At 36.5% G+C, this 26,754-nt stretch overlaps 1 protein-coding gene across 1 annotated transcript in view; it reads right to left on the reverse strand.

Moving 5' to 3' along the window:
- Window positions 1–26,754, reverse strand: part of LOC140236481 (receptor-type tyrosine-protein phosphatase T-like) — a 98,452-nt gene that overhangs the window by 38,151 nt on the left and 33,547 nt on the right. Inside the window, exons 7-13 of the mRNA XM_072316404.1 lie at window positions 23,210–23,374; window positions 13,359–13,508; window positions 12,508–12,660; window positions 10,225–10,356; window positions 5,879–6,061; window positions 3,180–3,488; window positions 1,413–1,483 (exon numbers count right to left, since the gene is read on the reverse strand). Of these exons, the coding sequence (XP_072172505.1) occupies window positions 1,413–1,483; window positions 3,180–3,488; window positions 5,879–6,061; window positions 10,225–10,356; window positions 12,508–12,660; window positions 13,359–13,508; window positions 23,210–23,374 (1,163 nt within the window). The remainder of the gene's footprint in view (window positions 1–1,412; window positions 1,484–3,179; window positions 3,489–5,878; window positions 6,062–10,224; window positions 10,357–12,507; window positions 12,661–13,358; window positions 13,509–23,209; window positions 23,375–26,754) is intronic.

Raw genomic sequence — 26,754 nt, forward strand, 5'->3', positions numbered from 1 at the left:
ACAGTATTAGAAATGTGAACATTGCGTGTATTAAGAAGGGAACACAAGCACCAGCAAATCCAGAAAAAAAGAAGACATTCAATAACCAGTTGCAGTGCAATGAGAATGTGAAATACCAACTGTTTCCTCGTCCCAGCTATCTTTAAAGAGGGAAAAATATACATAACACATAACATATTTGATATAAAGAACACAATTGAACCTTGGTCCCATGGATTTTCGTTATACTGAGTTTACTGTACTACACTTCATAACGTCATTTTGGATACCAAAAAAGAACATACAAGGAAAATTCAATGGAAATAATTTTTCATCAAAAGTACACATTTCATTGACTTGTTACCGACAATTCTATTTTTTTTTAATAATTTGAGTACAATTGAATCATAGATTTACTTTAAAAATCTCAACATGTTTAAAAATGCCTTTGAGGTGCAAAACTACTTTTGGGGAGCTGGGCTAACAATATAAGGCATATTGTTATTTCTGTAAGCATTGAATATGTCTTTAATAAACAAAGAATTCTTGTTGAAAGAATTCTTCTCTGAATTCAAAGCATATCATATCCAACATTTTTTTTATAGTCATTCATGTATCTTAAAAGATGAATTGCAAATTAACATAGATTTGATAAATTTAACACGATAGCAGAGATTTCTGTTTTTCTGACTAGATATTATACTGCTTTAAATGTTTTTTTCTTTTAAAGGACTAATAGTTCCATGTCATTTTAACAACTGTATTCGATTGTGCAAAGCATGGAAACTTTGGTTCTGAATTGACAACATATTCTTCGAAATGATCCTGTATATCATGAAATGTAAGACTACCCACTATGTTGATGCAATATATATGCATATAGGTATACATGTATACTCATTAGGTTTCACTATAATGACAGCGCTATTTAGCTGCATTATTATTAGAAACAAAGCTTTGACAGAGAAATCCTCAACAAACACTGAGTTGGAGTATCACACTTGTGTATTTTCCTTTCCAGATACTTCACAACAGAAAATGAAAACGTAAACTAATAAAATGACCTTCGAAATCAAGATACATTTGTAGAGATATAATTAATAAATTTGCACAAAAAAGAACGTTAGGAGAGGCAACCAACCTACTAAATTGAAAGCGGAGCTAGACCTTTTTTATAGTTAAAGTGAAAAATTGTTTCCAGCTGATACACTGGTGATTCACATTGGCACTGGATAAATGGTCACCAAACAGTAAGGATCCATTACATGTGAATTACATGAAATAATGAGAAGTGTACACTCAGTTTGTTGTGAATGTACTCCTCAATTAAAATACCATCTACAAAACTAACGAGATGAGAATTATCTCTATCATATTATTTTAGTTAGTAGGCTTCCCTTTTAAAATATCAAGACACCGTGTAAAATACATACCTGCCACGTGACATTGATTTGTCTGGGAGCATTTGCTGTTGCTGAGACAGGGATTGGGGAGGCACTGGGACCTGACACAAAAGAAGTGAAGAGAAAAATCAACAAATGGTTGATGTGTATAATTTGTAATTTAAGTGATTGACAACTGATAAATTAATAGCTGCTATTGGGCATCATTAAATACAAATTGATTAAGGTATCGATTATATATGCTCTTTGAAGGATTTGCATGGTGGTGAGAATGTAACAAAGGGAGAAGTTTGAGGTCCACCCTGTGGGAAGTCCTTAAAAGGGCTGTGGAGAGAAGAGGTGAAGGAGGTGAACAGAAAAATATGAAGAGGGGAAAGAGTTTCCTAGTGTTGTTTAATATTTCGTGTAATATGAAGTTGGAGTTGCCATGTGTATAGTCCTGAAAAGGATTGAGCATTTTTTATTAATAGGAAGTGAACTCCTATGACGGAAAGATCAGCGTGTGGATGTGCCAGATAAAAAAGTGTTGGTTTATTCTTTTGTGATAAGGATGTATGCCTGAGAGGTCAGATCACTGTGTGGCGAGCCCTGGTAAGGACTGTTTGGTTTTTGTTATACAATTGAAATGTAAGTTCTCATTAGGGATGTATTGTTTTATGACATTTCAAGATACAGTAAAGTCAGAAAGGTTCAGATTATTATTGATTAATAACATTTTTTTTAATCTGTGCAAACCAGTGGTTATCAGTGGGGTCTTTGTTCATATTTGCACAAAAAGATAGATGAAGTGGATTGCCACACAAAAGTTTCCACTGTACATCATTAAAAAATGACAAGCAGAATGAGCTTGGTTCTTCTCAGCAGTGTAAGAACAGAGCAACATTTATCCCTCAAATAAGCTGATATGGTCTCATGATTCATGGCAATTATACATTGTAAGTTTTATGTATATGCTATGCATCATATGCATTTAATGCTGTCATTTGATAATTGTTTACTTTCACTGCAAGTGTTAGATTGTGACTCATATATACTGCTTTTTTATGTTTACCTGCTTTTTTTTTTAAATCTGGCTTTCACAGGATATGGCTTTGCTATATTAAATCAACAAATATCCATTGCATTCATTTTTGAATATGAAAGTTACTATGTCGTCTAAGAAATCTGAAGATATCATGCTATAGCAAATTCCGACCCTCACGCTGATTTCATTGGACTTTACATAAATCTCAGTAATCTGGCCTTCCATCCTCCATACACGAAATAAGTTCAAGAAAAATGATCAATGACTTCTGGCACTGCATAAACATTCTAATCCAACTTTTTATATGTTGTAACTGTGATCAGTGAAAATACCCCCCCCCCCCCGAATTTTCAATACTGCATTGTGAAGAAATTTGTTCATTAGCATGAAAGTCTTAATTGTGTTTGTCTTAACACATATCTATTTATATTAAACATTCTTGCATCAAGTTATCTTTATGGGAACTGACTTGACAAAATTAATAACCAGTGAGTAAAGATATACAGTTACCCCTTCTATAAGAGATGAGAACCGTCACTGGCTATACTAATAGAAGCTAGGTAGTCTAGTGGATATACTGTAACTCCTGTCCAGCAATCAGTATGTCGTGGGTTTAAATCTAACCTGAGAATGTATGGCCAAGATTTTTTCCATGGCTATTACTCGAAGACATAAATAATCCATGTTAGCTGATGTCTATATAAATGGCAATTTGTCCATCACTTGCAGTGAAAATAACTACATGCAAGAATCATTTATTTGTGAGATCTTACTTGCACACTTGGTTGCTGTTAGGAAAGCATTGGACCTGGGTCCTGTCCCTCCTGGACCCTCCCTGACCGCTGCTACACTGACCTCATAGTCAGTGTCTGGATCTAAACCAGTTAATGTTGCAGACGTCATTGAGGCTGCTACTATTTGTCCATAATTCCAGTTTCCATCAGGAATCCTGTAATAGGTGATATATTCTGTTACAGGTGGGTCTCCAATATCAGTCTGCTCATTCCAAGCCATCCACTCAATGGTAAGAGAGCTGGATGTTGATGCAGTCACTATTGGTGCAGCTACAAGTACAGGCAGGACTGTAAAAGACATATCACAAAAAGAATCATGATCTTGATTAAAGGTAAAAAAGAGTTTTCATAAGACTGCGTAAATTGTTATGTGTTTTGTCTTTAAATGGAGAAAACTGCGAAGAAATACATTAAATAATGCTTATTATACACGATTTCAGTTGAGTAACAACGAAAATGCAAAATATTACTTAAACAGTTACTTCGGAAGCAATGTAGTCTCAGAGCATACCCGATTGTGGTTGCCATGTGATGTTTCATATTTAACCACATTGGTTACAACAATATCATATCAAGCCATAGCAGTATCCATTATAGGTCGAGAGTGAGTTTGATAGCTGCATGTGATTCAATACTACAAGCCCGTACTGCTTGACACGATTTTATCATCACATACTAGTAGAGTTCCACATACCAAGTACTGAACAGGGAGGGTGCTCCGGCAATTAAAGTCAAAACCAACTTGTACTATTTCACAATTTTGATCTCAAAATGTAGGCCCTACTCCAAAACAACTCAATAGTAAGCCAAGTAATCCAGACAAGAGTGCCTTTGGGGAGCCTTTCGCTATATTGCAAATAGAGTTCAAATGGTGGAAGATGTAATTTGAGATCGTCTACACACTATTTTCAGATTTTAGAACTTCATTTATCTGCAGCAAATATGTTGCAGCAATTCTTAAAGAGGCATTCCAGATGACTTCCATAATTTCACATCGTGTAGTTCATAAATCGACAGCTCCATGTCCAATTTATTGTGGTCTTTGAACAGAGAAACAAATACTCTGAAAAATATCAAACCAATTACACTGAACAGCTTTGATGACATAGGAGCCTCACAAACTTCAGGAATGTATCAGTGTAATTCCACTACAATCCTGCTTGATTGACAAGTTTACCTGTGTAGAATGTATGCATACCTTCTTCTCTTGTTCTGTTTCCTTGAGTCCCAACTCATACATTCTTATGGTGAGGCTGCCATATCATCGTCCTTGTTCTTTGAATTTGTTTATAGATTTTGAAAATATTCTTATTCCTCATCCCAATCACGATAAATTCTGAAACTCTGTACTCAGTATAAGTAATTTATCGTTGTTCAAATGTTAAAGTCTGAAAATCATCCGGAGGTCTCCTTTACGATATAGATTTTATCAATGTAAACAAAGTACATTGTGTGAGGCTACAAATTGGATAATGCAGCATTTACCAAAACCCACTTCTACTACCTACCGCAACTCTGATATCAAATAGGAATTTTAAAGTTTCATAAGATATCTTCCGATTCATTCATCGTTTTCTTTTTGCATTTTGCTTAAAGAAATATATTTGACTTCCTATTTTAAGCAATGATGTTCTGCCTTTGTTAATGACATCATGAAGAGTTTGACTTGATATCATGAATGTTATACATCATGATTTCATATAAAAGAGTGCACTGAAATATGTTATATGTAGCTAAACTTGCAAAGAAGACCTGGTGCATATTCACTTTGCCTATCATACCATGATTGATATTCTATTAGCTTTTGTAACATTGCTAACACTGCAGTCATGCAATCTAAATGTCAAACATCAATTCTATAACTAATTTCATTGATGATACAAAGGTTCTTTCACAGGTAAAAGGAATGCTGCTGGGAAGAGTTAATTATTTCAAATATATGTATAGCCAGTGACTAGTCAAATCTGGATGGAAGTAAGACAGCTATATATGAAGGGATATTGTATATACAAAGTGTAGTATTCTGCACGGTACACTGTATATGTAACAAGTCACTTACAACCTATTCATTCACCCCATTCCCATTGCCATGAAGCCACTCTACGGCATTCATGAAAACTGTGTATTCCCATCCACTAAAGGTATTAACCTTAAAAAGAAATATTAAAAAATGCCTTTACACAGTCTTGAACATCTGCCATGAATTTGGAACTAACAACTATTTGGTTTGATCTCCAAATTATGTCACAGACACCAAAAACATGGGGACTACAAGAATTTTAAAAAGAATCCTTCTGTCACTTTAATACACACTCCCGACCTCTACCTGTTTTGGTTCACGAGAAAAGCAAACACAATTAATGAACAGTTTATTTTTGACATCTGGCCAATGTCTTGAAACACCAGATGCTATAACCAACTTTCGTCCTTTTCGTTGGTTCCTTCCAAGTTCAAATGAACAGGTGTTATAGCTTTAACCAAGCTTTTGACGTAAATAAGTTGCAAATAACTGTGTTATATATCACACATAATATCATAGAAACATAATGCACATCCAACGATACATATTCATGTCTTACCGTAAGTCATTGTATCAACACTAAGACTTGCTTGATCTTCATTTAGGACACATTCATATTCTCCAGAAGTCTCTTGACTAACTGTAAAGACTATCATACGCTTTTCTCCAGATGCATCCAAGGAACTCTGATCTCGACTTATGCCAGAATCATTACGTACACCATCTATGAGCCGGTAGAGATTGATATCTGTTGCATTAGGTGGTGGGTCTCCTTCAACAACACAGGTGAGGGATGACGGCTGATAAGGATTTACTTTGACACTGGTGAGACTGGAAATTCCTGAAAGGAAAGAGAGTATACTAGGTGTTATATTCACATGAGAATTATTCATAAGCTTTGTACGAAGTGAAGGTCTTTTGATTTGATTTGATTTTGATTTGATTTATTGGTTTCTGTATCATCATTGTACATGTACACATTCATGTACAAACATAAATATAAATTGTTCGCAGAGTATTTTCTTCTTCATTGCCTGTGTACAATGTACAGCAAGAGTACAACAAAACATACAACAATGAATAATACAGAGGGGCCACAGCATAAGCGTAGGTTGATTTGCGTGCAGCCCCAGTAGCGTAACATAATACTATAATACATCGGAAGGAGAATAGGAGGGAGGGATGACTTGCATAGGGATAGGATAGTTGAAAGGAGTAAGGGAAAGGAGAGGTTTGTCTGCTTTCACTAAAGGTTTATACAAAGTAAAATCACCTGTATCACTGATTAGCAAGACATGACAAAATATTTCCTCACTGAGGTACAGGTGGACAGTTGATACAGGTCATGGTCGGTTACATAATCATTATTACATAATAGATTAAATGCGTCGATATTTCTACGAAAAAATTTTCGTGTATAATACATTAACAATAACAATGGAATTACTGGTATTCAGATAACAACTTTGTTTTTACAGCTTTCCTAAAAGAATACATGGACTTTAAGCTTCGAATTTCAGAAGGAAGAGAATTCCAAACATCAGGTCCGGTGTGTCTGACAGATTTCAGAGCCATCACTGTTTTGGGATTATATAAGTGAAACTTTTCATATTGTCTTGTTGGATAAGAATGTCCTTGTTTAATTGAAATAGTGAGTAAAAAGAAGAAGGCAACTGACCATTATGTAAACGAAACATAAAGAGTGAGTTTTGCAAAAAAATTATGTCATTTACCTTAAGTGTTCTTAATTCTGCGAATAAAGGATCTGAATGGTCTCGATAACCTGAGTTGGTGCATATACGTATAGTTTTCTTTTGCAAAAGTAATATACTATCAATGTGGCTTTTTGAAGTTGCCCATACAATGTTACAATAAGAAATGTGCGATAATATCAACGAATTATATAACATAAATAAAATATTCTGAGGGACATAATACTTTAACTTCTGAAGTATACCAACATTACGACACACTTTATCAGAGATATATTGTACATGAACGTTCCATTTCATATTTTCATTTATATATATTCCGAGGAATGTAATACTCTCTTTTCGTTCCAATAATACACCATCCACCATAATATTTAATTGTTGCATTTCATTATTATGCTTCTTGTTATAGAAATACATAAAATTTGTCTTTTTCAGATTAAGTGATAATCTATACTCTCAAACCACATAGATAATTTCGGTAATTCAGTATTGAGAGTTCTTAGGAGCGAATGAAAATCAGAATTGGAACAAAATACATTGGTGTCATCAGCAAATTGCAGTGACTTAGATGAGTTTGAAATATCATTTACATACAGTAGAAATAATAGCGGTCCCAATATGGATCCTTGTGGGACTCCACATTGTATGGGTAATACTTCAGAGTTAACAGATTCATGGTACACATATCGCTTTCTATTCGACAAGTAATCTTTAAACCATTCAAGTGGAATGCCACGAACACCATAGGACTGCAATTTACGTATGAGGATAGTGTGGTCAAGAGTGTCGAATGCCTTGCTTAGGTCCATGAAGACACCGATGACATGTTTTTGTTCAGCTAAGGCAGTCGACACTCTATCGTATAATTGGGCTAGTGCCATATCTGTAGAATGAAATTTCCTGAAACCATACTGGTCTTGGTTAAATATATCATATTGTGTCAAAAAAAATCATACAATCTGTTATAAGCAAGCCTTTATATTACCTTAGAAATGCTAGGAAGAATAGAAATAGGACGGTAATTTGATACAAGAGAAGAGTCATCTTTTTTATATATCGGAATGACTTTAGCAATTTTACATGCATTCGGAAATGTACCAGTTGAGAGTGACAAATTACAAATGTACACTAAGGGTGTCATTATACTACCAATAATCTGTTTTAAAAAATGCGTTCTCATTTCATCATGACCAGTTGCATAACTTGATTTTAACGAGTGAACAATGTCAAGAATCTCACCATAATCTGTTTGACGCACCTAAATACTGTGAGAAATCAGTTTGTGTGAGATCTTTTTTTGAAGCTTGACTTGGACCTATATCAACAAAATACTCCTTGAAACAACATGCTACATCCATCCCTGGGGTTACTGAGTGTTTGACCGGCACGCATAATTTGAAATGTTGACATATTACTTTGCTTAACAATAACATCATTAATAACTTTCCAAGTGGCTGACATATTTCCAGTAGCATTTTGAAAGGATTCTGTATAAAACATCCTACGGGAAAGCCTTATAATTTGTGTCAATTTATTTCTATATAATTTATATCGATTAACGTTGTCATTATTAGGATACCTTTTGTTATCCATGGATTTTTAATTTTTCTCTTACTTTTCCTTTCGATAGCGGGATATGTTTGTTAAAATAAGAAAAAAATATATTCCAGAACGTATCATAAGCAATATTTGGGTCTGCGCAAGTGATACATCATCCCATGTTTCCGAAAGTAAATCGTCGTTGAGTAATGATATATTTTCTGATGTGAATTTGCGCTTTTTCTTATTTTCTGTTTGCTTGACATGGGAATATTGTGTCTCGTCACAGATAAAAAAAAATATAGGTAAATGATCAGATACATCACTACACAAAAGACCAGATTTCGAATGATCAGTGTCAATATTAGTAAAAATATTATCAATCAATGTTGATGAGTTAACCGTAATTCTCGAGGGCTTATCAATAGTGACATTACAGAAATTTGCTTGCAAAATATTGCAAAACTTATTCTTAGCATTATTTCCTTGATTCAAAAGATCAATATTGAAATCGCCCATCAAATAAACATCTTTGTTTTCTTGATTGATCAGCTCTAATAAAACTTCCAAATTTTCCAAAAATGAATTACTGTCTGTATGAGGGGAGCCTGTATACAACGCAAAGTATTATATTACTTCTATTACACATATTAATTTCAACACACATGCAATCAAATTCATTTCCGTTATATATCAAATCAGGTCTCACTTTAAACGATAACGAGTGTGATATGAACAAGGCAACTCCGCCCCCTCGTCCGCATTTTCTGTCAGACCGGACAACATAATATCCATCAATGTTATATAAAGGGGAAGATTTGTCGTTAAGCCATGTTTCTGTGACACCAATAACTGAAAATTTCATATCTATCGAAGACAACAATAATTGCATGTTTTCAAAGTTTCTTTGAAGACTGCGAACATTAACGTGTAATATACTGAAAAAATGTTCATTACTAGAAAATTCTAAATTGAACTCGTCAGGTAAATAATACCGACATTGGACATTTTTATGTGTACATAAATTTATTTCATCCATATTTTAAATAGGAACAACATATTGACCATATCAAGATCATAAATATTTGCTTACGAATTACTGAAAGCAGACAAGGAGAGAAGGAAGGAATAGAGCAAGTCATACAGAATGTGCGTGTGAAAGTATGTGTGCTGATGGATGGGTGCGAGGTGCGACATCATGGTACCTCAGTTTATGTATTACAAAATTAGTGATTGTTTTGCACATCTCAACTGAATTACTTCCAATGAAACATAAGGACACTCCACAGCGATCAAAAATACATACTAAAAAAAGCTCAATTTCGAATCGAACTCTGTTTGTCGAGAAGACTATAACAAACAAAATCATTATTATTATGATGTAAACAAACTTGTCCTAGCTGACAACTCGCAGCAGCAATGACAGCAAAATATCAGTTACTTAATATCGTTTAACATTTAGGCCTATCCAATCTCAACAATATTTACTTAATTCTTTAAATTATTCATATCGTTTATATTTATCCGATCTCACCATTGAAATATATTTCTTTTTATCTAGGTATATGAAATTCATATAAAATACGGAAAAAAGAAAAATGTCCGTTTAGAAAGGAAAAGATCCAGAAGAAAAAGCAACAAGCGAGGCATGTTGAGGTCTGGTGTGACAATTATTACTCTAGTCTTTCCAACAAACAAAGATGGTTCAATAAAAACAATTTTAAAAGTTGCACTCCCTTCAGATAGTTACCTGTTTGACAGTCCTTCTCAAACCAGTTTGGTAGACACTGTCCTGTACAGATTCCAGACACTTTGTCACAGGTGCTTTCAACACAGTGGCACGGCTCTACACACCCAAGGCCATAGAATGCTCCAGGGCACTCTGGTGGATCATGCAAACAAAAGACAATGGATTCACTGTTATTAGTTACTAATACAAACTTAAGACAATGGACTTACTCTTATCAGTTTATACTAATACAAACTTAAAACAATGAAAGGAAGACACTTTACACTAATCAGTCAATGTCATAAGGCAGGGCTCGACACTAACGGTGGCCCGGTGGCCCGGGGCCACCAAAAACGCACGTCAGGCCACCAAAATTTCAGAAATAAACAATTTGGTGGCCTGATCGGGCCACCAAAAAAGGTCGGATCTTTGCCTTTGGGTCACCAAAAATAAAACTTAGTGTGGAGCCCTGCATAAGGGATCAACACCTTTCTCGAGAGTTTGGTGACCCATGTGAATTTATAAATCACCTTTTTTTCTCTCTCTCTCTCTCTCTCTCTCAATTTGATGGTGTCATCATTGCGAAAATCTCGATTGAAGTTAAGTTTTGTAGTCTGGCAGAAAAATCTTAAGAACCAGAGAAATTGTTTAGTACAATATTTTGTTATTCTAGAAGAGCATTAGGCTATTAGCCTATTTAGCGTAACCATGATATTGGTGTACAATATGGAATATATTGCTAACTTTAATCCAGGATGCCTGGAAACACATCAGATCAACTATTCAAGGGATGATATGATAAAGAATCAATAATTTTGTACCCCGGTTTCCATCTTCAAATGATGCAAGTGTCTTTCATGATGAGCTGATTTTGAATCGTTTATTGTACGTACAATAGTCCTGTAGACGGTACAATGTATCATGTGCATAACCTGGGAAAGTTGAACAAGGTTCCATGTTCAACAACACACACACAAAAAAAAAAAACAAAACAAAACAAAACAAAACACACACACAGTACACACACAATTCGGTTGCTACGTAGGCAACGGTTGGCGATTATCTTTACCACCCGAATTAGCATATTCAGTTAATGAGTATAATATAGATACGTTATTAATACATTTCATTTCTGAAATGCCGAAATCAAAGCTGATCCAACTTTTGAGGACTTCAGTGATGAAGAATGCATTTAAATCATAACGTCACTTAATAATTTCAAAGTTTGAAAGCAATTTAAACATTTCAATTAATATAATAAACAAATTTGCATATATATGTAGATGGAACCATATACCATCTCTAACGTCAACTGCAGAGACCAAGCAGGGAGGGGAGCTTTTGCTTTAGTAAAATTGAAATTCAGTAATCTGATGCACACGACTGGCAAATTCTAAATCAAGAAAGTTGGAGGATAATATGTTAGCTAATCAGAAAATTACAATAAAATATCAAAGTTGACAATATAAGTTAAAACCTTAATTAAAAATTAGTCAAAACGTTGTTTATTTATTTAGAAATTGCCCCCCTCCGAAAACAGAAAGAAGAGAAAAGAGAAACAATATCTTAGTTCTGTTATTGTTGCTAGACTGTCTCACTGCCTGCTCATATCATTTGAAATCTGATATTTAAGCATAGTGACCAACCAGGGAGTTGGAGGACGGGGGTATCTCCTTTTACATTCAATTATCCAAGTCTATTTCATGCACACTTTAAATTGAATATTTGGAAATTATTTGATGGCTATTAAAGTGGCAAATGAACAAAATGAACTACAGTCTTTCATTATTGGGTGGTTGAAAAAAATATTTAAGTAAACCCTGCTCTCTTGAAAAAAAAAAATGCATGAGGGAAAAGGGAGAAAAAAGACACTATAAATGTCACTTTATGTCCAGGGTGCCTCTGCTATAGCGCATTATTCCTGTTTAAAATTCAGGTGAAGTTTTGGTACGAATGAAATTGATATTTGTGTTACACTATGCATTAATGATATTGCAAATATCTTTGTCTGCAGGTACATTTATTTCCTAGAAAGTAATTGCCAAGGAACAGATGGGATACAAGTTTTAAAATCCACAAATCAAAAACATAGAGAGAGGAAAAAAGTCACTTGTCACACTGAAAACTAAAATACATTAAATGATCACTTTTCTTACTCAGTTTTAGCAGAGGATATGGGGCATTCTGTTGATTGCAGAAAAGCACACTGTCTCTACAGGAATGTTGACGATCCTGTCCCTTGCCATGGATTCAGAAAAGCCAAGAGGACGTTTTAAAAGTCATGAGAGCATATTTTGCCATTACCTTCGCAGTTCACTCCATCATAAATATTGAAGTAAGGAGCACACTCCTGATTTGGACACTCTCCTGTTGTCTTGTCACATGGTGCATCATTTAAACAGTGGCATTTATCTGCGCAGTTTGGTCCATAGTAACCGACATCACAAACATCTGGGACTGGTAGAAGAAAGAAAATTTTGGTCATGAAAATATAAACTTTATTGCATAATATTCTTGTCGTTTTTGCTAGATACAAAGACTGGGTAATCCTCTGCAGAAGTTGATAAAATGATATTGTGTGCAATCTTTCAAGAAACAGTATTGAGACAAAATATTTAAGATTTAACTTCACTTTCTGAAGTATTTAAGTGTATGATGAAATAAACTATTCTTTTTAAATCGAAAAGAGAAACTTATGAACTACTTCAATTTTTTTCTTCTTTCTCTGTGAAATTTTCTCTGTACTCTAGAAAGTTACCTGTCGTAGGGAAAAATGACAGCTATGAAATAAAACTCGTCAATCAACACCAACTAAAAGTCTCATGCAGATGCCTCTCACAAAACATCAATGCATATTACCACCTGTTTCAATGTTCTTTCTGAAGATTGTAACTTGAATGAAAATTACACAAATGCTTCACAGCCAATATAATTGTGCTAAAGCATTCGATGGACTTTGGTTTTTACTAGATCAATTTTCAAGAGATCGTATTTTTGTTGATTTGTTTGTTCCTAACAAAGATTCATAATTGTACACAAATCCAACAATACCTCGCTCAAGCTTGGTCTTTGTCTTCCAAAGACTTTTATTTACACTGATAATGTAGATTCTGATAATACTGGGTACAAAAGGCACAGGCGTTTTCAATACTCACTCTGACAATTTTCCCCAGACCAGTTTGCTTTACAGTCTGTTGAAGGTATTTCATAAGTAGCTGAGCAGTTTCCAGAATATCTGTTGCAAACACCAGACTGACAGTGACATGTTTGACTGCATCCAACTCCATAAATTCCTTCGGGACAATCTTTTTTTTTGATAAGTAATAAAAAAGTTGATAACAATAAGACATGCAATATAGTTTCAAATTGAAAATGTAGCAAAGGCATTTATTTAACATTAGCACTTTAACCTTTGACCCCATGGTCCATGCCTTAAAAAGTCATTGGGCTGTAATATGTGTATATATTAAAGAGTCCCCTCGTTTTTTATGTACATGTGAGTGTATAATATATTATGCACTGGTGATTTTTTTTTTCTAAGAAAAGGAGAAAATAGTGTAAATCCCAAACTGACCTTTGACCCTTAACCTCTTGACCGAGAACGTCGGAAGGAAATCATTGTTAGGCAGTACATGCATGTTTACCATGTGCATATTAACGTAAACCATACCGAAATACGGAGAAGTATAGAATTGATAGTACTTGAAAATTTAGAATTTTTCTTGACCTCAAGTTCTTAAGATTTTAATTATGCTGTCCACAAATTGGATGATGGAAGGAAGGATGGACGGGTATGGACAGACAACTCGAAAACATATTGCCTCCGACAACACCTTGTCTATGGTGGACGTATAAAGTAATTCAGATGTGGTATGGGGGACGGTTATGGGGGACATGTGCTCGAACAGGTCCCCCATTTAAGTGCTTTAGTTTTTGTTTTCTTTGTGTTTTGGAATTTTCATTCGTCCTGGTATATTGTACTGGTATTTATATATAATGACCCGAATTCACGAAGGTGGTACAAATGAAACCATGGTTTAAATCATGGACAAAAACCGTAGAACGCCAGTGTCGCATTGGAATATGTCGTTACCAAATCAGTCATTTCGTCGATGAAATTATTATTTTGTAACGAAATGACATTTCGTAACTAAACGAACATTTCGTCCACGAAATGATAATTTCGTTAACGAAACGGTCATTTTGTCGACAAAATGACCAATTTCGTAACGAAATATTTCGTGCGACACTTGGCGCTCCATGGTTTTTGTCCATGGTTTAAACCATGGTTTCATTTGTACCACCTTCGTGAATTCGGACCAAGAATTTATACCATGCAGGTTTTTTTTTTTTTTTAATAAACTAAAAATGAATATACAAATATAAAGGTAAATCCTAGTTGGATATAAATTTGTTTTTCATTTATTTAGGTTTATTCATGTGGATTTTAGGTGTAATATTCTATAAGTTGCTTTTTTATCGAGTGTTAAGATTTCTGTGTTATTTAAAATTAATCCATGAAATGTGTGTAGTTTTGCTGTTATTTGTGTTTCATCTTGGAATGTGTGCTCTATGTACCTATGTGTAATCATAAATGCCACTTGATCCATGAAAATTATCCAATTTACTTGGATAAAATGAATGAAATAAATGAATAAATGAATGAATGCATGAATGAATAAAAAACAGTTGCAAACAAACTGAATCACCTGAAGCTCTCATATTGAGCTGATCATACTGTCCTCTCTTCAACATACATGTATATACCATTATGATATACACAATCAAACCTTGGTGTACCTCCAGTGGCCACTTGTCTATAGTGGCCAACCGCCATTTGCAGCTACTGAAAAATCTCCCCTGCCCCCCCCCCCCCTATTATAGAAAAGCCACGTTAAAGACCAAGTGTAATAAGTCAAAAAAGGGGCCAGTGACCCCAAATTACTGTTCCTGCAGTAGACTTCAATCTGTGTACAATAATTGACAGTGCAGACAGTACTTCTCTATTCTGACCTGCAGGAGGCGTACCCGATAAGAGTGATTGCTGTCATCACTTGCTATAGTGTTTTATAGTAATGAACTTGTAAAATGTCTTAAAACCTGGCTAAAGCGGCCACATGTTTCTTATTTGCCCCTATTAGCCTTTAGCCAAGGCTCATTCGCTGTATGGTAGTGAGTAAATGGAGGCAAACAACGTGAGCTAGCTAGACGGCCTTGACAAAAGGCTAGCCCCCTACGTAATTTTTTTTTTTTTTTTTTTACTGTATGTCATATTTATCACAACCAGTTGGTTGCTGATGGGATTCAAAGCTCCCTCATCCATGCCACACTTGCAACGTATAGTATCTTCGTTATGAAGATGGAGGTGTGGCACTTCAAGGTAAATTCGAGGTCAATTCAAGACCTTTCTTCACAGGACAATGTTTCTGTGTGTATGTATTTGTTTTACGTGTATAAACAGGTTGTGCATAACCTTTTAGTCGAGAGTATATACGCATGTTTTGTCTATGCTGTATAGGCCTACATAGCAGGGCCGGCGATACGTTTTGAAAAGTGTGGGTGTGTGTGTGTGGGGGGGGGGGCATATGTTTATATTTCTGGTGTCACTTCTCATCTCGTAACAAGCAAAAAAAAAAAACAAAGAAGAAGAAGAAAAAGGGGGTTTCTTCAGCGCAATTACCTGGTGCCATTTACGGTACTTAGTATCGGCTGGCTAGCAGAAAAAAAAAGTAAAACAAACAAACAAAAGCATGTTTTTCTGGTGCACTCCCCCCCCCCAAAAAAAAAAAGGAAGGAAGTGGGAGGTGGGGCGAGTGGTTAGACCCTATGCATTCTTATGCATTATGCACAAAAACAAAAACAAAAAACAGCCCCACCAGGCTGCCCTGTAGGCTATATAGGCTGTAGGCTATAGGCTCTGTAGGCCCATCTGTATCTGCGTATGCGTCTATTGTGTTATCAGCACAATCCCTTCTTGGGCATAGAGGCACTATGAATAATTGAATACGCATGAACTTATTCTTAAATTGTCAATTTTGCATTTGATTGTACCACATAAAGTGCACCCTGTATTTTGTATATTTTATTTTGCTAGAAACACTACTGCGGAGATAATCAGCATTTGAAGAATGAGTAGTGGCAGCAATAGTACCCCAAACTCTTCCATAGTCACCTAGCAGGCTGACACAGCTACTAATTCTGCAGCATGTATACAAACATGATCTTGTACTGTGCCTTACCGCATAATATTTACATTAATGTCATCTTCGGCTGGAAACAGCTTTTTTCAGCTATTCTCCTCTCACGGACAATTCAAATTTGATTTTATGCCAGTGTCATTTATATGTGAGCTCTTGTAACCTTTCCATATCTTAAGTACATTAAAGTGGAAGCTACATTTTCTATCTAATTTATCATAACTTAGTTTTAGATATCTAAATGTATGCTGAAAGTGAAAGCAGCTTTTTGGATTCCTTGGAGCAGTGGCACTCAAAGTAAAAACAGTTATGAGTTCATGTACAAAAGCCATCAGTTGTAATTTAGCAGCAGTTTGGACGGGTGCACGTCACGAGACCGACACCCACGAGTCGTACAGCCCACAAGTCACTCAGCTCACAAGTCATACAGCCCACAAGTCATACAGCTCACAAGTCATATAGCCCACGAGTCACACAGTTCACAAGTCATACAGCCCACCAGTTATACAGCCCATGAGTTCGACATCAAGCAAAATAAGCCCACGAGTTATACAGCCCATGAATTCGACATTACGCACAAAAGGCTCACGAAACCGACACTAAGCAAAGAAAGCCCACGAGACCGACACTACACTTAAAAGGCTCACGAGACCGACACTAGGCAAAGAAGGCCCACATGATCGACAGAATGAGCAGCGCCCCTATAGACCAATTGATTTTATAGGGTGTCCAGATAATGGCATAAAGAAGGTATAAGAGATGGAAAAGGAAAGTTGCTACGGTATTACCCCGTCAATTGCCCTCCCTCAACGGTTCAGATCTTTAATTGTGTCTGCGTAAGTGAGTGTTTGTGAAAAAATAAATAAACAAAATTCAGTAAAAGTGCATGAGATGTTTCAACATTACTTTCGAAAATGCCAAAACACCCTCGTTTCCCTATCTCCAAAGCCCATACAGGTATATACGTACTTAGAAAGAAAATAACAAAATGATGTGGTCATTCAGATCAACCAACTAGAAAAATACCCAGGTATGAAATGAAATTCACTACAAGAAAACTATTCACAAAATGGTCAATGTTGTAGTGCACATCTGCTTTATACAGGGGGCTAGTCATCTGCAAAGGTGTTGAAATAATGAAAAATCACAGAAAACAATGTAATTGTCAATTAAGGCAGCGTTTAGAATTCGGAAAAGGAAGATGCATCCATGAAAGTAACTTTTCTATTTCATGAAAAATGAGGCCCTACTGTTTTGAGAAGAATAATTTTACAAACACAAGCTACTGAAATCAAGGTGAATCGCTGCGATAAAAAAAAAATCGTTTTCATCCGTTGAATTTCATACATTAAAGTTAAAGAGAAAATTACAAATTGAACTCTAAGCAAGCGGGTAAAAGCAGGCAGAAAGGATATCTAATAAGGCCTACTTAACTTATGAAGCGAGAAAGAAAAGAACTTCCAAGATCCTGTCCACCGTCTAAGTAGAAATTAGGAAAGCCTACTGAATATAGTATGATGGCATCTAGAAGTAAACCATTCATCGTTCTTGTCCTCTGTCACTTTTCATCTTTTTTTTTTTTGGGGGGGGGGTTGAATCCTATGAAGAGGACAATTCTGTTTAAATAGATGAAAAAATGGTAACAATGTCGCTCCACGTAGCGTGACAAAACTGCCCCCTAAAAGCTACACGTGTAGAAATACATACTTAATGTCGTTGATGTAGATAGTGCTGTTATTAGTTAGTAACAATCTCTCGCTCGACAGCGCAATGAAATTGCACCTGCCGGTACGTAATTTTCCCTTAATTGAACACCCTGTACAGGTACATATTTGTAATTGACATGTAGATGGCGCTGTTCATCCTGTCGGTCTCGTGAGCCTTCTTTGCCTAGTGTCGGTATCGTGGGCTTTCTTTGCCTAGTGTCGGTCTCGTGAGCCTTCTTAGCCTGGTGTCGGTCTCGTGGGCTTTCTTTGCCTAGTGTCGGTCTCGTGAGCCTTCTTAGCCTGGTGTCGGTCTCGTGGGCTTTCTTTGCCTAGTGTCGGTCTCGTGGGCCTTAGGACCTAATTGTGTAGTGTCGGTCTCGTGGTCTTTCTTTGCTTAGTGTCGGTCTCGTGAGCCTTTTGTGCCTAGTGTCGAACTCGTGGGCTGTATGACTCGTGAGCCGTATAACTCATGGGCTGTATGACTCATGGACCTATTTTTGATGTCGGTCTCGTGGACCGTATGACTCGTGGGTGTCAGTCTCGTGGGATGACCTCGTTTAGATATGGCATCCACGATGAGATCTTTCCTTCATAGAATTGGCTCCTTACACATTGCGTAGGGCCATACATACAAACACAGTTAGCAAATTTATGTAGAAATGCATTAATGCGTATCCAAAAATAACAACATAAAGATAATACAGATAACAAGGTTGATGTTAGGAAGCTATATAAGCTGCATGTACAACGTGCATGAAAACGAGACTGTGAATTTCAGGACTCTACGGTGTGTCCCCGAGTGGCTACCAATGGATGGTTTGCGGTGCAAGCAGTGTGCACACAAGAACACAAGCTCTGATAGAGACAGGTAATTGACTTAACTTATAAATGAACATTTAATGGGTTTACAGTTTGTTATTCTAAGTTCATTCTTGTGAAGGCTTGTTCATCTGAAAATTAAATAAGGTTTGATATTTCAAAAGAATGTTCGTTATTCTGAAGGTTCATTAATCTCAAAACAAAATAAAAGTCAGAACTCTGAAGGTTTGTTTGAATGGGCCCTATTCCTCATTTCTGAAATCCCCTTTTCCCTCATTTTTGGAATATACATATGTAATTAGCAAATATATATATATTTTTACGTGAATTAACAAGCCTTTTACACAATGAACCCTATTTCTGAAAAGAGTTTGATGCTAAGGATCACCACACATTCTCTTGGGCATCTCACCGAAATTTTGTCATTTTTAAGGATGCACACTCGTTTTTAACGGCAACAAAACAACTTCAAATCCGGATATATGTGCGCACACACACACACACACACACACATCCTGTGATCTCATTATTTTGCTAGTTATGGAAATTACTGATTTCTTTTTCTATTCAAATAAACTTTATCTTCTTGATTTTTCCCCCGTCTTGCTAGCAACAATGTATCTAAAACGCAGCACAATTCCGCATACTGTAAAACATGATATTTTTGCGACATCAAATTTTGCGTATTGGAGCCGATGGTTCTTTTCTGCGAATCTTTCAAACTCAAAAGGCACGCGAACATTCCTCGTTTTAAAGTAAATATAAAAAGTCATATCAACCCAGCCTGGTGCACTGTACCCAAAACACTCCATTGTATGCTCTGAATTTGAATAATGTCATATTGGTATTTGTGATTGATGCCGAATAAATAATGGTGATAATAATAATACCAATAATGATAACAATGCAAATAATAATTATAATACTAATTATAATAATGATAATATACTGTATAATGATGGTAGTAGTTGTAGTAGTAGTAGTAGTAATAATAATAATAATAATAATAATAATAATAACATTAACATGTGCAGCGCTGAGACACAACACAAACCCAACAGTACAAACACAAATAAACAAGCGCGTTTGACATCACAATACAGAACAAGCGTCAAGTAAACTGCAGTCTGGCACAATCTAATGATAAGACAGGGCTCGACACTAACCGTGGCCCGGTGGCCCGGGGCCACCAAAATTTCAGAAATGAAGACTTTGGTGGCCTGATCGGGCCACCAAAAAAGGACGGATGTTTGCCTTTGGGCCACCAAAAGTAAAAGTTAGTGTGGAGCCCTGGATAAGACATTTCAATTTCCAACAGACGAACCTTGGGAATAACAAACCTTATTTCGTTTTCTGGAGACACAAATCTTTATAGGACTGATACGCAGCGAGTAACAGTCGAGTGGATGAGCAGTGAAACGAGGAGAAACGAGTTAATGCGAGCTGCTAGCGAGCTAGTGCGAGATGCTAGCGAGCAACGAACGAGTGGCGAACGAGGTACACGCGCAACGGGGCGAGCAATCTTCGTATTGACTCGTACTGTTACGAGCAATAGCGAGCTGGAGCGAGGTGAAAAGCAACCTAAGGCAACCGTAGGCAATCATTTTGTGCAAAATATACGAGCTACAACGCAACAATGTGACTGCTACAAAATATTTTGCCGCGGGGTGCTGCGTTAGGCTGCTTTAAGGCTGCGTTCGTCAGACGCAGCTATACGCAGCTAAAACCGCAAAGGTGTGAGCTGGGCTTTGTACGATGGGTTACGTCCGCCGCGGATAGATGTGTATACGGAGGAGTAGACGCAGGGGGACGCAGCGTGGACGCAGGCATCCGCAGGGTCGTATGTAGATGTAACTGTCCGTAAATAATCCGTAAAGAAACGCAAAATGACGGGGTTAAGCCTGCGAAATTTTGAAATGTTCAAAATTTCGCAGAGGGACTCCACGGACGCAGACTTACGCAAGTAACCGTAACTTAACGTAACTATCCGTAACTGAACGTAACGATCCGTAGCTTAGACGCAGACCATCCGCAAATAAGTTTACCTCCCGTCCATTTGCGTTTATTCCCTTCCACCGTAAGTATCCGAAATTAACCGCAAGTTAACATATCACAACACTTACGACCGCTTACGGACATTTACGGACAGTTACGAATGCTGCGGACTATTGCGTCCTTTGGCGTTTTCCATTTTCCTCTCCCATGGGAATAGAGACTCGTGGTAAACTACACCACCCGTGTTGCTAAGCTGCAGCGCATTGTATATCTGAAGGAATACTGCAACACAGTCGGAGCGGTGGAGTGGCAGAACCGCTGCATGGTCGAGTTTTGAAATTTCTCCCACAAATGGTTATTTTACGTGGCACCCATATTCAGATGATATTGCTGACCCTTGGTGCTGAACTTATTTTTCTTGCACTCTCTGAATGTATGTTATTCGAAAAAGGTTCATATTTTGGGTAGGGAATTGGGTTACAGCATTTCATTTACTTTTCTGGCCGGGGAGGATGTGGGGCAGCGACAAACCATATGAAATGAGAACAACTGTATTTCTTTTGAAGTCTTAACCACTTTACACTTCATGGAATGTGTATTACATTTTTTTTTTTGTATTTTGGAAATGGAGGGGTGTTCTAATGTTCAGATGTTTATCTTTTTATATCTGGAAACTTATCACGCATTACGTAACTTTATCATATATCAGTCTCCTTAACATAACCCAGTAAGTCATGACTATCGATGCACAACTACAGCTAAAACAAGGTTTGTCTATTCCATGACGGTAATTAATTTTTTCTTACTCTATTGTTTAACTTAGCGATCTATACTACATTTTATTTGTGGTATAATTATGCTACGTATACTGGACATTGATGATGTATATTCATATTTGAGTTGCACAAAATCAATTCAAACTTAGAATTCTTCTATTGCTGTAAAACAAATTAAATAATGCGAAAAGTCTTCACAAGTTGTACGTGACATAATTTTAGCTTTTCCCTAGTGTACAATATAAGACAGTCCGATATGTGATAACCGTGTTGTCATAATGCCATTGTCCATAATTATTCATAACAATCTGTAACTATCCGTACCTCTCCGCAAGTATCCAGAAGTATTCGGAAGTTTACGCAAGTCGATAAAACAAATATAAGGTGTCAGTTCGTAAGATTATCCGCAAGTGTACGCAGTTGTCGCATCTTATCGTATCTGTCCGTATCGCCTGCATTTTTCCGTATTTTTTTGTTAAAAAATTATTGTGACGGCAAGGGATCCGCGAGAGTCCTTTTTTGGACGTAACTCCGGACGCAGAGCATTATGTGACTGGGGCCTAAGGGATCGCCAGCGGCGTCTGTCCGTCCGTCGTCCGTCCGTAACGCTACAAAAACTTCACTTTCACTCAAACTTGGAGTGGTTATACAAAGTTACACATTTTACCAATCATGAAGGTCATGTCAAGGTCAAAGGTCACCGGCAGAGGTCAACGAACTGTAGGGGCCAATGTTAAGTTTTTACGGCGCGTTTCAATTATGGCTAATACCTTTTGATGTAGGGCCTATATGTCTGTTTGTGACCAAACTTGGATGGTAGATGTCCCTTGGGAGTTGAAGGTCACCTCTAGCTCAAAGGTCACATACAGGGGTCAACGAACTTTTTTTACGGCGCGTTTTGATTATAGCTCATAACTTTTGATCCCTGTGTTTGTTTGTGACCAAACTTGGCTGGTAAATGTAGTGTCCTCGGGGAGTTGAAGGTCATCACAAGGTTAAAGATCACAGACAGGGGTCAACGAGCTTTTATGGCCCAATGTAAAGTTTTCACGGCGCGTTTCGATTATGGCTCATAACTTTTGATCCGTTTGTCCGTTTGTGACCAAACTTGGATGGTAAATGTCCCTTGGGGAGTTAAAGGTCACCACAAGGTCAGAGGTCATAGGCGGGTCAATGAACTTCCAGGAGTTAGAAAAAAAATGATTTCTTCTACGCGAATGGGCGAGACACAATTTGGCACTTGCCTTGTTGGTTAAACAAACATCTATGTATAAATTTGTATTTCAGAATGTCAACCTTCAGAATAAAGAAGACTAACGATTCAGTTATATATATATATATATATATATATATATATATATATACATTTTTGATATATTTCAACTCTACACGCGCACTTCCATCACTGGCCCAGTTTGTTATTGCATTGTCAAGTTAGCATTGTGGAACGAGAGTACTATCAAGGTGTGTTGATTGTAGCCTTGAACAGCCTCACAAGAGAATGATTGCTTACTTGTATCACAGTTGATTCCTTGTCTTCCCGTGTCACAAGAACATCCAAATGGATCAGGCAGGCAGAACTGAAAAGGACTACACTGGCCAGGAGGATCAGTATCTCGGTATGTACATCTGAACTCACAATTCGGTCCAAATCGATTCCCACCATTAGTTCTGCAGACTGTTCAACAGATTAATATTCTTTACTGAATTTAATTGAATTACTGAACGTGCACTGGTCTTACACTCGAAAAACAGTCAAGAGTTCCAGCACGTTTATTTTCATCTTTCACTTCACATCTTTACATATACTAAGCAAAAATACAAACAAGCAAAATACAAAATGTGGCGTAAAGTGTTTTATTAGAAGAAAATTAGTCACATATGTATATAAAACAATTCATACACGTGAAATGTGAAGGAACAGCAAAAGCAAAGCTTGTAACAGCAGGTTCCAGAAAAAAAAAATATCGATGTAAATTCGTTTACATCGAAATAGGACACAAAGTACTAATAACGAAACTCTTTATGAAAGCTAAATTGGCAAGGTACAAAGGGCATTAGAAGTATAGAAGGAAATAGAAATATAAAGTAAAAAAGGAAGACAATAAGAACTGATAGAAAAAATAAATACACAAGTATACGAGCACATATCATCTACAATCAAGTTCATAACGATTTCGAAGTATGAGTTCAACAGTGTAGTGATTACATGGGATCATGAACGCCGAAACCAGGAGGTAGGGCAGACGTACAGTTTAAATTGATCCGCCATGCAGTGAAAGATAATGTAAACCAACGAGTTACATGAATCCAATCAGGCAAATTATACTCACTAAGTAGCATTATTTTGAGCTTTTGTTTGAAAGCGAACAGAAAAGAACATTCGAGAATTCTGGAATCCAGAATCATTCCAAAATTTGGGTCCATTAAAAACAATAATTCAGGAAAGAGTCTGCGAGTACTTGGAAATGAAATTGATCTTTTTGTCTTCTGGGGTAAGCATGAACCGAATAGTATTTCTGACACATACATGGGTTAATAATTATGTCAGGCATGTCGTAGGCTGATAACTGATACATAAATGTACGTATGTCTTATAAAAAGAAAATTGGCACCCTTAAGGAGTCTGTTTTCAAAGAAGAAATAATTTGTGATGTGAGAATAAAAATCAGTTTGGATGACATAACGAATAACCCATTTTTGTTTTCGTTTTTGTTTTTGTTTTTTGGAAATTTTCTCAATTTATGATTTTGCACAATTCCCCCAGGCAAGTACGCGTAGCGTACACCGTAATTCAGATAGTCCAGAATAAGCGTGAATATGATTTTTTTTTTCAAAATTAAGATCACAACATTATTACACTGTTTTTAAGTACTTCGTGAAATTGTATGAAATTTTCATGACTAAGTATGTAATGCTCTGTTAAAAAAAAAATCACACACACGAATTTCAATGAGGAGCTACTGTAGTGTGCCTTGTGTATGTACACAAGCATCCACTGATGTGTTGATAATAAAAAAAAATGTGTGTTTGCAGATATTAGATAAGGAAAAGGACCGAACGGAAGAGGGGGTGTGATCCCTCTCCCACACTATTATAGAGAGATTTTACATTTTCAGATTTGAAATTCAGCAATCTGTTTCACTGTTAGGATAGAATATTTGGATAATTTTCTATCAAAAAAAAAGAAAATTTTCACATCTCGGGAATGGGGGGGGGGGGGGGGGCTAACATGAAGATATATTTGCCCCCCCCCCCCGTCGTCCAGAATCCGAACCCCTGCATAATAAGGAACCTTTTTATTTTTCGAATTCAGATGAAAATTACTTAAGGTGAAACATTTGGAAATTAGTCATTCTTAAGTATACTAAGTCTATATAGGAAAAGGACAGAATGGGAAGGGGTGTGAAAGGGGGCACCCCTCTCCCAAAGTTAAAATTAAGATCATTATGTCGTGTAAGTATATTATTGATGGAACATTTTGGAAATTGCCCAAAAAAATGCATTAAATCTGATATTGGGGAACTGAGCGAGGAAAGGGTTGATTAATATGGGATATTCCCTTGTACTTCAAGGAACTTTTGAGTTTTTGCAGTTTAAGTGATAAATCTTGTGCACTCAGGATTATTCAGATGTTTTCTTGTCAATCTCAAAATTTACTAAGGTTATGGAAAAGATGGAAAAGGGAAACAGAGGGGAGGGGGTTGGGAGAGGGTATCCCCCTCTCAAGCAATAGAGATTTCGCAATTTTATAATGATCTGGTGCACACTTTGAGTGATATATTGAAAAATATAATCTTACTCGATGAAAGGTTAACCCTATAAAGCCCAAGCTATTTTGACCCCTTCCAGGCCCAAGGGGGGGGGGGGGCACATTGTGCCCCCCTATATAACTTCTTTATTATATGATGTATGACCGCCATATTTGGCACATGGGCAGAACAACTTATACTCTACATGACCCAACATTTGAAATTTCTCAAGGTCATCCACTAAGGGCGCTATTTACCAAAATATAAAGAAATACATAGGAAATACATTAAACTCATGTTTTTTCCTTTTTATTTTTATCCCCAGCATATATGTTTTTATTTCATATCAACCATTTTCATATTTACCAAAAGGAAAAGTTAGTCAACCTTCACTATTTGTTATGGTTGAAATTTCTCAGGGTCAACATATGGGGCGCTATTCATTACAATATAAAGAAATATATGAAGCCTATCATGTTTTGCTTGGAATGGATACTATTGGTATCACATTTCATATTTCCAAAATATTGAAATTTTGAGTTTGCACATTGATAATATGATAAACAAATGATATTACAGGCAAAGCTTGTGTGAAGATAAGACAAAATAAACGGGTAGTCTTTGGAAAATGGTGTATTTTCGATTATTTCTATTATATCTATTGTTTGATGCCTATGTCATATAAAAAATGAATGAAATGATAAGAAGACCATTTCAGAGTAATTCACAACCATAATTACTTCATCATTTGGTCCTTCAGCAAATTACAGGCAAGAAAACTCTCATTTCATCCATTATTATATTGTTAACTGAAATTGGAACAGAAAATCATTCAAAATCTGACGAACATGGTTGTCAGTTTACGGTTGCCATGGCAACGAGCAATATCGGACATAGCAAAATTATACATCAAAATATTTGCAATAAGATTTTAGGAAAAGTCACCAAATTTGGTTGAAATCGGGTGAAGGGTGTAGGAGTGGCAAACGAAAATATGGTGAGGGCACAATGTGCCCCCCCCCCCCCTTTGGGCTTTATAGGGTTAAAGGGAGCTACTATTACAATGCACACGCATTACACAGTAAACACACATTTTTTTTTTTTGTCTTCCAAATCCCCGGTCCCATCGCCCCCCTCGCTTTACGCCGGTGCTAAAATATACCCCTTTGCTCTTAAAATTGGGAATGTACAGAAGACCACCTGAGTGTGTGTGTGTGTGTGTGTGGATGGGGGGGGGGGGTGCTTGATTGCAAGTGTTTACGAACCCAAACGAAACATATAATTTGCTACGTTTGCAAACGTTGAA

This window comes from Diadema setosum, chromosome 13, assembly GCF_964275005.1.
Source record: "Diadema setosum chromosome 13, eeDiaSeto1, whole genome shotgun sequence".
In the NCBI taxonomy this organism is placed as follows: domain Eukaryota; kingdom Metazoa; phylum Echinodermata; class Echinoidea; order Diadematoida; family Diadematidae; genus Diadema; species Diadema setosum.